At 53.7% G+C, this 12,084-nt stretch overlaps 1 protein-coding gene across 1 annotated transcript in view; it reads left to right on the top strand.

Moving 5' to 3' along the window:
- PHKA2 (phosphorylase kinase regulatory subunit alpha 2) overlaps positions 1 to 11,405 on the top strand; it is a 70,482-nt gene extending 59,077 nt beyond the window's left edge. The window contains exons 23-30 of the mRNA XM_040468279.1: positions 503 to 715; positions 2,909 to 3,027; positions 3,780 to 3,809; positions 5,164 to 5,217; positions 7,027 to 7,197; positions 9,209 to 9,262; positions 9,968 to 10,168; positions 10,748 to 11,405. Of these exons, the coding sequence (XP_040324213.1) occupies positions 503 to 715; positions 2,909 to 3,027; positions 3,780 to 3,809; positions 5,164 to 5,217; positions 7,027 to 7,197; positions 9,209 to 9,262; positions 9,968 to 10,168; positions 10,748 to 10,918 (1,013 nt within the window). The 3' untranslated portion in view covers positions 10,919 to 11,405. The remainder of the gene's footprint in view (positions 1 to 502; positions 716 to 2,908; positions 3,028 to 3,779; positions 3,810 to 5,163; positions 5,218 to 7,026; positions 7,198 to 9,208; positions 9,263 to 9,967; positions 10,169 to 10,747) is intronic.
- The last annotated feature ends 679 nt before the right edge of the window (positions 11,406 to 12,084 follow it).

The following is a 12,084-nucleotide window of genomic DNA, read 5'->3' as shown; positions in this document are numbered from 1 at the left end:
CCCCCCCCCCCCCCCCCCCCCCCCCCCCCCCCCCCCCCCCCCCCTGCACCTCCCTCCCCGCCCCTAGGGGGAGCCTGCCCAAGTATCCTGGAACCGGGGCTTCCAGGCCTTTGTGTGTGCTCACGCTTTACCAGGTTCTCTCATTTAGATGTAACTTCTGCTAGGCCAGCCAGCGCACCTTGTTGAATTTCATATGTCAGGGAGAAGGAGGTACTAGAATCTTGTGCCCTGCTCCAGCCAGCTAAGTCCCTTACTGTGTCTCCTTGTGGTGAGATGTCATCCCGCATCTCATAATGCCTCTTGGATCATAATGCCATCATAGGATGTTGGGAGAAATCCTACCAATTTAAAAGTGTAAATCAACTACGAGATGCATTCCAACATTGGGAACCATCACAGGGTGAAAAAGGATGTGTCTGAGTGTTAAGTAAAGACACAATTGAAACCGCAGCGTTTAGCATCACCGAGGAGTGGCACGTTTCGGCCCTGAAACAGTGCTGAGGTCACCCCGAGCAGGGAGGCCTGCTACAGCATCCTTTGCTACCCCCTCTTCAAGGCCCACCCGACTCTGCGTCACCAGCCCGATGTCAGAGACGCTTATGTTTGTTTGTAGGAGAAGAAGCTTCTGAAAGTTTGATGAACCTCAGCCCTTTTGACATGAAAAACCTTCTGCACCATATTCTGAGTGGAAAAGAATTTGGCGTTGAAAGAAGCGGTAAGTGAATGCTCAGTTCACCTCCCGGGACAGCGGCACAGGGGGCCGACTGGTGTGCCCAGGGTTGCCTACAACTGCCACTGTGGACGGCATAGACGAGGGTAGGCTTCCTGCTTTAGGGAGATGGACGGTCCCTGGGTTCAAGATTGGGGCTCCTAGGCCTTTGTGACCCCTCGTAGGCTTGCTGAGAGCGTTGCCATCGCACGTGGGTGTGGTGTGCACCCCTCTGCGCTCTGGCCTGCGCCCTCCCTCCTTCCGCTGGCCCCTGTGCACGGGTGTGAGGAGGGATGAGGTGAGCAGGGTGTAGGGGTGGAAGGGCTGTCTTTTCCCAGCTCCTGCGTGCCCCACCTTTGGCTTGGGTAGAAGCACTCTCGGCCACACTCCCGTTACCCTTCAGGGGCGCAGGGTCCTCCACATGCTCTCAGCACCTTTGTGCTGAGAGACTGAGCTTCACTCCATCTTGTTCACTGAGTTTTGATCTGTACCAGAACCTTCTTTGCTGTGCTAGGAAGTAGAATCACCCAAGTCCTGGTGGAATTTTGTTCTCAAATGCTCCCTAATTATAATTGAAGCAATTATCATCTCTCCTCCTAATAAAGCAAAATGATTTGCAGACACATTGGCAGATTTATTTCATCACGCCAAAGAAACGCCGTGCAGGCTGTCATTCTTTTTATTTAATGAGAAGGACATTGGGTACTTCGTATTTTTTCCCCAGAGCGCACACCAGCCAGCAAACAAAGGCGGCGGCATCATGCAATCAGACGTGTTTTGGTCGCTTTTCTCCTTTCCTGAAGGAGGAGCGCTCGAGATCCTTTTCCAAAAGTAATTTCCAGTTCTTTGAAATGCACAGTCCTTGAAACGTAAATATGCGAGATAAATATTTTATGTGTTCTGTTCATCAAAATCATATACAGGGTTTGATGCAGATAATTACTGAAAATTTGTTATTATAAAGCTGTAGATGCTTACAAAATTGAGAAGAGACTAGTGTCACTAGAAAGCTATAAATATGTCTGGTTGCAAGCAAGGCCAGAAGAGGTCCGTCTTACATATAACATCATTTTATTGTCTTCTGTCATTGTTCAGTTTTTATAAGTTAGGAAACTCAAATAGTCTTAGAATTTTTTTTAAATTCTGAGATGTCAGAGATCTTTCCAGCCACTGCCCACCCTACATTGGCCCTACTGTAGCTCCTCAGACCCCTTTCGCTTCTGGTTTCCACTTTCCTGGTGTCCTTCCTCGCTCTCCAGCTAATCTTTGTGATTCTTCTGCGACTCCCTTCCTCCCTGCTCTCCTTTAAATGTTGGTGTCCCCTGGCTCCTTATTTGTCGCCAGTCTCCTAGGCGGTGCCCTCTACTCCCATAGCTTCATTGAGGGCTGGGTGGGAAGGCTGGGCACCCAGGGGAGCTGCTCTAGGAAGTGGCCTTTGAGCTGGGTTTGCAGAAGGAGAAGGTGCGCCTGGCAGAGGGGAGCAGGTGGGATGGGAGGCAGCAGCACATACAAATGCCCGGCACCATGTACCTGGCTAGGAGTGTGGAGCTGCGAGGGGTAGGTGGGACTCAGGTCGGGCAGGCTTTATCCTGAAGACAGAGCTAGGCCTAGAAGGATTCCAGGCGTGCAGTGACGTGATGACACTTGCCTTTTCGAACGATAGCTGGGACCGAAGCACAGAGAACCGGTTAGCGGGGAGGGGCAGGACGCAGACAGACCTGAGTCCGGAGGCTGCTAGAGCGGGTTGGAAGTGAAGGGATGGCGGGAGCGCGTGGGTTCTTCTCCACTTGTGGCCCTGGGGCCGCTTGTTCTCCTGGGACTTCCCTCTCCAGTCCCAAGGTCCCTTATTTGAGTGGTCTCCATTTTTTACAAGGAAGGTGTGCTTTTGGAGAGTAAATTATTTTTTAAAAACAATTCGTTAAAGGGTTTGATGGCCGCTCTGGTTTTTTTGCGTGCTGCTCAAGCGATGGTCACTCTCTCACCCATTCGCTGGACGCCTGCGGAGCCCGCGCTGTGTGGCAGGTGCTGTTCCAAGTGCTAGAGACAGAGCACTGGTCAGGGCAGACGAGGCTCTCTTCTAATGGAGTTTGTAAGCACGTGGGGCAGATGTGGATAAAAATGCGCACATTGCACGCATTCCTCCCCCGGGGCGGGGGCTGCTAATAGTATCTAAGAGCCCTGTGTGCGTTTCCCCTCCAGTGCGACCCATCCATTCCTCCACATCCAGCCCTGCCATCTCCATCCATGAGGTGGGACACACGGGAGTCACCAAAACCGAGAGGAGTGGCATTAACAGGCTGAGGAGCGAGATGAAACAGGTAAGACGGAACTCTCGGTGGCGGTGCCGGGAAAGAAGTGGTTTTCATACCTGGACTCACCTCAGAAAGTGATAGAACCCCAGGGCATGCAGGGTGCGGCCTGCTCTTCGCAGAGGATGTGAGGTCCCCTCTGTCCTGAAATCTGAACACACTCTACCCAGATATCGAAAAATTATGTGAACATTCCAGAAAATATCCTTACCCACGTTTGTCTCTGTTGCGGAGAACCACGCTTCTCGGTGGTGGGCCGCAGCTATCCCAAAAGTAGAGCTGCGCAAAACGTAACTGAATCACCTCTCCGTCAAATGTGTCCTTCACGCCAAATGGCGAGAGGAATGTAAAAAGAGGATGGAATGCTCATGACACCTGTATTTGCCACCATCTACAGGTGTCTCTTTTCTTTGTTCGCGTTTTATTTCACAGTAAATTCCTTCTGAACTGACCCCACAGGACTGCAAGGCAGCAGCTTTTTAGTCCTACTGTGCCGGGTTCCCAGATGCTAGGACTTGACCGATGTACAGAGGGAAGGAGAGTTTCGTTCTGACCATGACCTGAGTGTGAAACGGACTCAGGTTCTCCTCTCCATTTCAAATGGTGGTGACTCGCTAGATGGAGTCCACGAGGTGCTAATGGGTCACACCCAGCAGTTGGGCCAGCACTTCCCTGGATTTTCCAGAGGGTGATGGAAGAGGTAGGGCATCCTTGGTTCGAAAGTGGCTTGTGTTTACTTCTTGCTGTATTTTTACTTTCAGATGACTAGGCGATTTAGTGCTGACGAACAGGTGAAACCTCTGTCTTGTTCTGTCCTTCACGTGTGTGTTTCGTGTCCTTTCTGGCTTGCATGCGGAAAGCGAGGCTGGGAATACGGAGAGCAATTGCGTGGAGACTGGTTTTGCCCGTCCAATGGGCTTGAGTGGAGGTGACTCTGCGGACTGCGGCGGGCAGCCCTGGGGACAGGCAGAGTGCCGGACTTGAGAGCAGGGGAAATGGCCTTGCCCCATGCCTTTAAAAAAGTCCATTTATCAAGCTCTTGGGTTTTATAGGATGCTTTGTGAAAGAGATGGTTCTGGGCTCTGCCTCGGCAGGAGTTTCTGTTCAAAAAAAGGGAAGTAAATAGGGAAAGGTAAAATGTGGTCATCGAGTATATGAATAGAAAGAATACTGTTGTCCCTGTCTGCAGGTTGCCTGGGGGAATTTAACCCTGCAAGGAAAACAGTGTGAGGATACCACTCTTTTCATATCACCCCTGGGACGTGCTTCCTCCTCGTCCCTCCAGAAAGTCGGAAGCGCGTTCCTGACGATTTAACGTGCGTGACTGAGAGAACTAAGAGGAGTGATACAGTGACCCCCAGCTTCTGTGTGTCGTCTTCCAGGCTAATTTATGCTCCATTTCCGAACACCTCCCTTTGCTAGCCACTCGGTGGCACCATATCCCGGCAGTGGCTCACTGTGGGGGGATGTGGGCGGTTCCTTCTGCCTCCATTTAATACCATCCTTACATATTATGGGGACAAAATGATCTACTTTGGTAGGCTTAGATTCAGCCAGTGCCAGTTTTATTTTGGGCCACTTATATCAAGGAAATAACGGTCTCGGTCCAAAATTTTATAGGTGTCTTGGCATTTTAAATTTCTCTTCGCTTTTGCGAGAACACCACGGATGCACGGTTTGGGCGCAGGCCCTGCCCCCTGCAAGCTCAGGGGGTTTTTAGATGAAGAAATGCCTGTTTGGCCAAATATCTATTGGATGGCAGTAGGTGCCAGATGCGAAATGGCTGGTCATGGGTAGGTATTTTATTGGTCTCTGCAGCTTTTCAAACTCTTCACATAAAAGCTTAGCAGTTCGTGGCTATGACTGTGGAAAATAAAATGTGCCCTACCTTAGCGAGGCACATCCACATATGACTAGAATGGGTGACATTTCATAGTCTGAGAAAGAGCCTTTCCCAAGTTCACCGTTGCACGGTCCAGAGCTCCGCGCTGGCCGGCGCCCTCGGCCTAGATGGTGAGACTTGTGCGCCCACATCCCGTGTACCTTCTTTGCGCGGGTGCTTTCCATGCCTTGTGCGTTCCTCCTCTCTGTGTGTGTCCTTTCGTGTCACTGCCCATGACTGAGTGGACTCTCTTTGTTTTGTAGCTCTTTTCTGTGAGCCAGGCCGTGGCCAGCAGTGCACATTCCTCCAAGTCTGCGGTAAACCACGCACCCCGCCTGTTGTCCTCACCGCCTCCTCGTGTTGTGGTGTCTGAATGCTGTTGTTGCCCTTCTCGTGCACCTACCTCGTCCCTAACTCCCAAAGATTTGAACAGGTTTAAGTGTTTTCATTTGACTGTCGTTCTGAAGAGAGTCTAGAAAGAAAGCCACGAAGTTCTCGAATTGAGCTTTGTTGGCCCAGGAGCTTCTGGGACCTTTGAGGCATTGGTTCTGTGCCTTTCTTTGGAGCTCTGACGGTGAGCCACCGCCTGCACCTGCTGAGTGATTAGCACCTTGTACTCCTAATGCCCCGGCTTGGCTTGAGGCCCCAGATCAAGTGGAGGACTAGGAAATATTCTAATTGCAGAAGTGAGTCTTAATCTTCCTCTTGAAACTAGGAGAAAACCAGCTGAGTCATTGATGAGTGCGGCTGTAATTACTTTTATTTGTATCTAATTGTTGCCGTATTTAAGTGGCAGTAATGAGCCCAATGGAATAACCCAGCCTAACAGCCTCTTCAAAATAAGATCCGATGAAGTCCAAATGAGTACATAGGGAAAACTCCTGCCTCCTGCCCTGCTGGCACGCTTACCATTTGGATTTCATTTTTAAACCTTGAAGTTTGATATGCCTTGAGCAATAAAAGTGCCAGGTAGTCCGGAACACGATGTGTAAGGACGAGGGTTATCCCTTTCCCGCCCTGTAGATGGACGGGTTAGAAGCCGTCCTCCGGCGGAAAGCAGGCCGCGGGCGCTGCCACAGGGAGGCTTGCGGCACGGCCTCGCCCCCACGCTGAGCCAGCTCCGCTTCCAGGCCCCAGTCCAGGCCCCCACAGGGAGCCTCTCTGAGCTGCATCTGCATCGTGGGCGGGCCTGCTGGCCCTGCCCCAGCTCTTCCCTCCCGGAGGCCAGAGTGAGTCCGGCCTTGGGCTTGGGGGCTGGGAACAGGAGGACGCCCTCTCCCTCCGCTTCAGTAAAGCATGTGTTCTGACTTGGAGGCCACCACCGGCCCCAGGGAGCAGCCGGCCCCGAGCAGAGAACAGGCAGAATAGAAAGCGAGCCAAAGGACCAGATTCCCTGCCTTTACTTTTCGTCTTTCGTTCCAGAACATTCCCTCTCGCCTGCCCCCATATTATGTTACCTTCTCTGTGGCACCTAGAGTACAGGGAGGTGACCACCGCTTCCCTGTGGCACTGCAGAAGTGGGCATTAGGGCATTTATGTCCCTGGGCTATGGCACCTATAAGAGGTTCACCTACTCTGAGAGGGGGCGGGCGGCCTCCCGCCCCCCCGCCCTTCTGGAGCAGTGCCAGAGGGCCTCGGTGGTAACAGCTGACTCCTGTGAGCACTTACCACAAGCCAGGTGTGCTCTTGGGGTTTTCTGCGTCTGTATTCAGTGAGTGCTCACAGCTCCCTGAAGCAGGTCCGACCGTGACCCATTGTGCAGATGAAGCCGAGGCCCGGAGCTAGTGTTCAGGATTGATGTAGGTATGGCAAGTTGGGATTCACAGACTGACCCCAGAGCCCTCACTCTTACCTGCCCAGCCTCCCTGTCAGGTCAAGGTCCTTTGCTGCCGTGCTACCTCTTGAGGGCTAGAAAGAATACACAGGAGACCCATAACCAAACCGGTACAGGAAAGAATCGATCCAGCTTCAAGAAACGCACAAGTCAAATTAAGGAACTTTGTTCCTTTCTGGACACGTGGTCTGGTAGTTTGACTAGGTCACAGAGTCATCCCTCTTGATGGCCAGCGGTCCCTGCGGCTGCCGGCTCCGAGGTTTCTGAAGACCGTGTGTTGTCTGTCTTGCAGAGATCCAGCACCCCATCCTCGCCCACTGGCACATCATCGTCAGACTCTGGCGGGCATCACATTGGCTGGGGGGAGCGGCAGGGCCAGTGGCTACGCAGGAGGAGGCTGGACGGAGCCATCAACAGGGTCCCCGTGGGATTCTACCAGAAGGTGTGGAAGATCCTTCAGAAGGTAAGCTTGGCCGCTGTGCTGCGTTCCACTGGCCTTGTTGCTGGGGGACGGACACTCCCAGGGGAATGAACCATCGCCGTTAATTGCATCGCAAGGCATGGCAGCACCTACAGGGATCAGGTAGCCAGTCCCCGAGCTTGGGGAGTCCCAGCCTAGAGCAGGGTCTCTCCACCTCTGACATTTGGGGCGGGGCAATTCTTTTTTTGTGGGGGGGGGGGGGTCCCGTGTATGCAGGATGCTCGGTGACATCCCCAGCCTCTACCCGCTAGATGTCAGTGGCACCCCCAGCTGTGACAAGCGCAGATATCCCTGGACCTTGCCAGGTGTCCCTGGGACGCGCAGCAAATCATCCCGGTTCAGAACCGCCGGCTGGAACTGCAGCAAGTTAGATAAGGTGGCAGCCCGAGTGTTAGGGGGACCACCTTTGACATATTTTAGGAACACAGAAATGTCAGAAGATAGACAAAAACCAGGGAAGGCTTTGGCTGAAAACACTGTGACGTAGAGGGCCTGGAATGCGCGCCCCCCCGCCCCCGCCGGCGCGAACCCCCAGCGGGGTCCAATGGGGGTGGGGTCCCCACCGTTCAGCGACACGATCGAGCACCCCCTGTCTGCGGGGCACCGTGTCCGCTCCTGGGTGCCTGAGTCACCCCAAACCCCAACGTACCTGGGGCCACCTTTGCCTCTCCACCTAGAGGATGGGGGGACCCCAGACCCACTCCCCTTAGCTGGCTGCCCACTCTGTCTGTGGCCATCAGGGCTGCATTTCCCGGCTGTCTGGGGACGTGGAAATGTCTGCAGAGGCCGTCAGAGACAGCCGTACGGTGGAGACCCAGACCGCACCACACCCACCCGAATGCAGGAGGGCCTGAGTGCCAGGGGTCAGCGGGGAAGCTGTGCCCCTCTGCTGCCCGCACCCATGTTCCGTCTCCCTGCCGCACCAGCCCCAACGCACATCCTTCCTTGCACACAGTCTGCCTCAGTTTAAGGCTTCCGTGCAAATTAAGAACCATGGGCAGGACCAGTTTTTTCTTAAAACTATTTTTGTCAGCTCATTCATTTCGCAGTAGGAGAGGAAAGTAATCCCAAATGAGCACACGCTACAACCCCCTTCCCAAAGGCATAGCACCTCGCAGCGGTTGTACTCCGGTGGCAGGGGCCAGTGGTCCGTTAAGGAGCCTTAGCTTCTCTGCTGTGTGGAGAGTGAGGTCTTCATGCAACTGGGCATGGGGAGGTCAGAATGGTCCCTGTCCTTGTGCAGCTGGTCCTCACATGGGAGCAGAGCCCTCAGATCCCGCAGAAGCCTCTGCTTCTCCTTTTTCTACCTGCGGTCAGAAGGTATGGCCACTGCTGCCACCCTGTCCTCGGCCCACCAGCGCACCGGGACTGAGAAGGTAGCCAGTGAGATGAGAACAGACTTCCCGGAAAATCTCCCCACTCTTCCTGGGGCATCAGACGCTTCCATCCAGACTTCCACTAGTTCAATACCAAGACACTCTTATTATGAAAAAGCCGCATTTTGCGTTGAGCCGGCGCTCGATATTTATATACATGGGTGTGCGTGTGCATGTCTGTGCATGTGCTCAAGTCTTTTGTGATTGGTGCTTATTATAGAAATCTCAAAAATAGATGCCTGCAAAGGCACAGAAGTATCACTTCACCAGCAGGAGCCGTGAAAATATCCCTTTCTATGGCCCCAAAGGGTGCCTCGCAGCCGCCAGGGCCTGGTTGCCAAGTGAAAGGCGGAGCTGCCACAGAGGAGGACCCCGCGGCTCCCTGGGGCATCGTTCGCACAGGATCTGAAAGATGCCTGCTGGTTCCCTAGAACCGCTCCGTCGAAAACAGCCTGTGGGCAGTGAGAACAAGCTCTCTAAAAATAACTGACAGTCTGGCGTGTTCAGCCCCCATGTAGGTTTCCAGGGCAGAGTGACTTGGGTGTGTGCGAACGTGTGCGCACACTTACTAATCGGCTCCTGGAATCTGAACTGTGCGGTGTGTGTTCTGTCTCCAGTGCCATGGTCTGTCCATCGACGGTTATGTGCTCCCGTCCTCGACGACAAGAGAGGTATGATGAGAAACCCCGTCCCCCACCCCCTACGGATCCCCCCTCCCCACCCACGGCTTTCTTTCACCGTCTCCTAACACTCCCGCTTCTTTCAAGTGTGCTACGTCCACACAGGCCTTTTGTAAGTCCATCTCTTGAGCCACTTCACCTTCCAGTTTTGCTCTTTCCCGCATTTATCGGCATCACCTTTTCTTTGTCCTCGCAGAAATAGCATTTCTGACCGCCAAGATCTATACATTTGCTGTTTAAAGTGCTATTAAGAGAAAAGAGCAAAGCTGCCCCCACCCTCGTTGGGCACTCACGCAGTCTCCTTCGGCCCCCTCCACCGAGAACGCTTTCCAGGTTTCCTTCTTCCGATTCATTCTTTTACAAATTGAGTTTTTACTTCCTGTCCCACCCGAGACACCATGCTTTATGGCACAAGGAGTGACCAAGAAGAAAGAGGAATAAGAAAAGGGCCCTGCCCCCTGGACGGCCCAGTCCAGTGGGGGTAGGTTCATCAAGCTAGGACAAGGCCAACTCACCCGCACAGCAGGGTTCCCGGCCTCCTGCTCCAGAGGGTTCCAGCTGGTGGAATCAATGTGGCCAGAAAGGAGGCAGCATTCTGGAGCTGAGCCCTGGGCCCAGGGGGTGCTACGGTCAACGTTGGTCACAGGGCTGTCTGGCCTCAGCTCACTCCTGCCCCCCTGCCGGTCCCTTTGACAGATGACCCCACAGGAGATCAAGTTCGCCGTGCACGTTGAGTCGGTGCTGAACCGCGTGCCGCAGCCCGAGTACCGGCAGCTGCTGGTGGAGGCCATCATGGTGCTGACGCTGCTCTCAGACACGGAGATGAACAGCATCGGGGGCATCATCCACGTGGACCAGATCGTGCAGATGGCCAACCAGCTGTTCCTACAGGACCAGGTGAGTGTGTCCAGGCCCACCTAGTCACCCCCACAGCCGAGACGGAGAGAGGGGCAAGGTGATGGGTTGGCTGGCCTGTGTCTCTGTCAGGGCTGAGGATTTTGTGTCCAGTAGGAAAGAATATTCTCAAAGAAAATGTCACCACAGATGGTGGTAAAAAAAAAAAAAAAAAGTCAACCATTTGGTTAGAAAATGGCACAACGGCCGCTTTGGAAACCTAAAGATCTTTGCAAATGGATAGACTCGTTGTGGCTTAGGTTTTAGTGCGAGCACCACTCTTGCTGTGGATACGGCCTTGGATAAGCAGACCACTTACCCTGCGGCCAGAATCGAGGTAGGAGAAGCCGTGCTCTCGTTACAGAGACATTGCGCACTGCAAACTAGGCTGTGCGGCAGCACAGTGTGGCCCCCAGAGGAGAGGCTGGATGTTGGCCCTGGGCACCCTTGACTCCTGGCCTTGGGCTCGGAGCCCCTCTCTGGGGGCCGCTGGTCTCTAGCAACCTGATCGCCGGCGCACACAGCCATCACAGCACCGGGGGGCTGAATGCTGCTCATTCTTCGTGTTTTTTCCCGTTGCAGATGTCAATTGGAGCCACGGATACCCTGGAGAAAGACCAAGTCACAGGCATTTGCCACTTCTTTTACGACAGCGCTCCGAGTGGGGCTTATGGGACAATGACCTACCTGACAAAGGCAGTGGCTTCCCATTTGCAGGAACTGCTGCCCAATTCAGGCTGCCAGATGCAATAGGGCCTCAGTGCCCTGAGTCTGTCCCTCGCTCCCTAGCCTCGTCGGGAACATCCTGTTCTCCAAGATTCCCGGTGTGGTCACAAAAGCACGTCCCATCAGAAACCCTGGAAGCCACCGACCTAAAACCAGTGTGTGTCTAAGCCACAGAGCCGACGGATCGTGTGTCCCCACAGGGAGCACCATGGGGTCACTGTCTAGGTTCGCTTCCCTGTGACGTTTGCCAGAACAGACTCCAAGAGACTAGATGAGGAGGAATTAGAAACTGGTCTCTTTTGAGTGCAGTGTGAACGGAGAGGCCAGCTTAAATTGGCTTTCACCGAGAGTTCCCGAAAGCAGTCAGGTGGTCAGATATGCTAGTGACACCTCCAAGGATGGGAAGATCTTTGAGCAGCGGGCGTCTGACGAGCGGACCTTGACAAGGGGGACATCTTAACAGGATGTGGCCTGTGGACCAAACTGTTTACCAAATACAACTCTTTCTGTGCAACTTTGGTTTTCTTATGCCTTGCTTTCTTTCTAGGCCTCTCGTTTTACTGGCACTGCTACCTTTGCGTGACAGTCCTCTCTTGCCGAGATTTAGAAGAGTGTTCACAGTTAACTTTGGCTTGTGGTCTTCAAGGATTTTATCCTGGCTGCTTATGAATTAGAGATTTCTTCTGCCTTATTTAAAAAAAAAAAATCTTCTGGAATATAGCAAAAAAAAAAAAAGGGGGGGGGCAGGAGAGGTGCCAGCACTTCTAGCTGGGCCAACTGTTGTTTGGGGGCCGGAGCAGCAGGGAGTCCCTCTGGAAGGCCTGTGCCCCCCCACCTCCACATAGGGCGACAGCCCTGGCAGGCAAGCGGGGAGCCACACGAGGAGTACACGGTGCCCGATGCCATTTGTGCTGCCGCACAGGCAGTGCTTCTGTCTTAGCGGAGAGCCAGGCTGGCGACTCGAGCCCTTCTCGTGGGAGTGTTTTCCTCTCAGCTCCCAGGTAGGTGTGCTTGGGGAGCCAAGAACACATCCTCACAGGACAGGACCGTGTAGTCTTGGGCTGATGTTCTGGTGAATGGGGTTTTCTCTAGGCCTGGTCTTGCCTGGTGGGGGATGGGGCAACACCAGGGGAACACTTCCCGTGAAGAAGAAACTTCGGAGGACAGGCAGATGCATGGTGGTCCTCTGGTGC

This window comes from Herpailurus yagouaroundi, unplaced genomic scaffold (assembly GCF_014898765.1).
Source record: "Herpailurus yagouaroundi ecotype Mexico unplaced genomic scaffold, PumYag 67690, whole genome shotgun sequence".
Classification (NCBI taxonomy): Eukaryota; Metazoa; Chordata; class Mammalia; order Carnivora; family Felidae; genus Herpailurus; species Herpailurus yagouaroundi.
The sequence above is the reverse complement of the archived record's forward strand: the minus strand, read 5'-3'. Positions and strand labels throughout refer to the sequence as shown.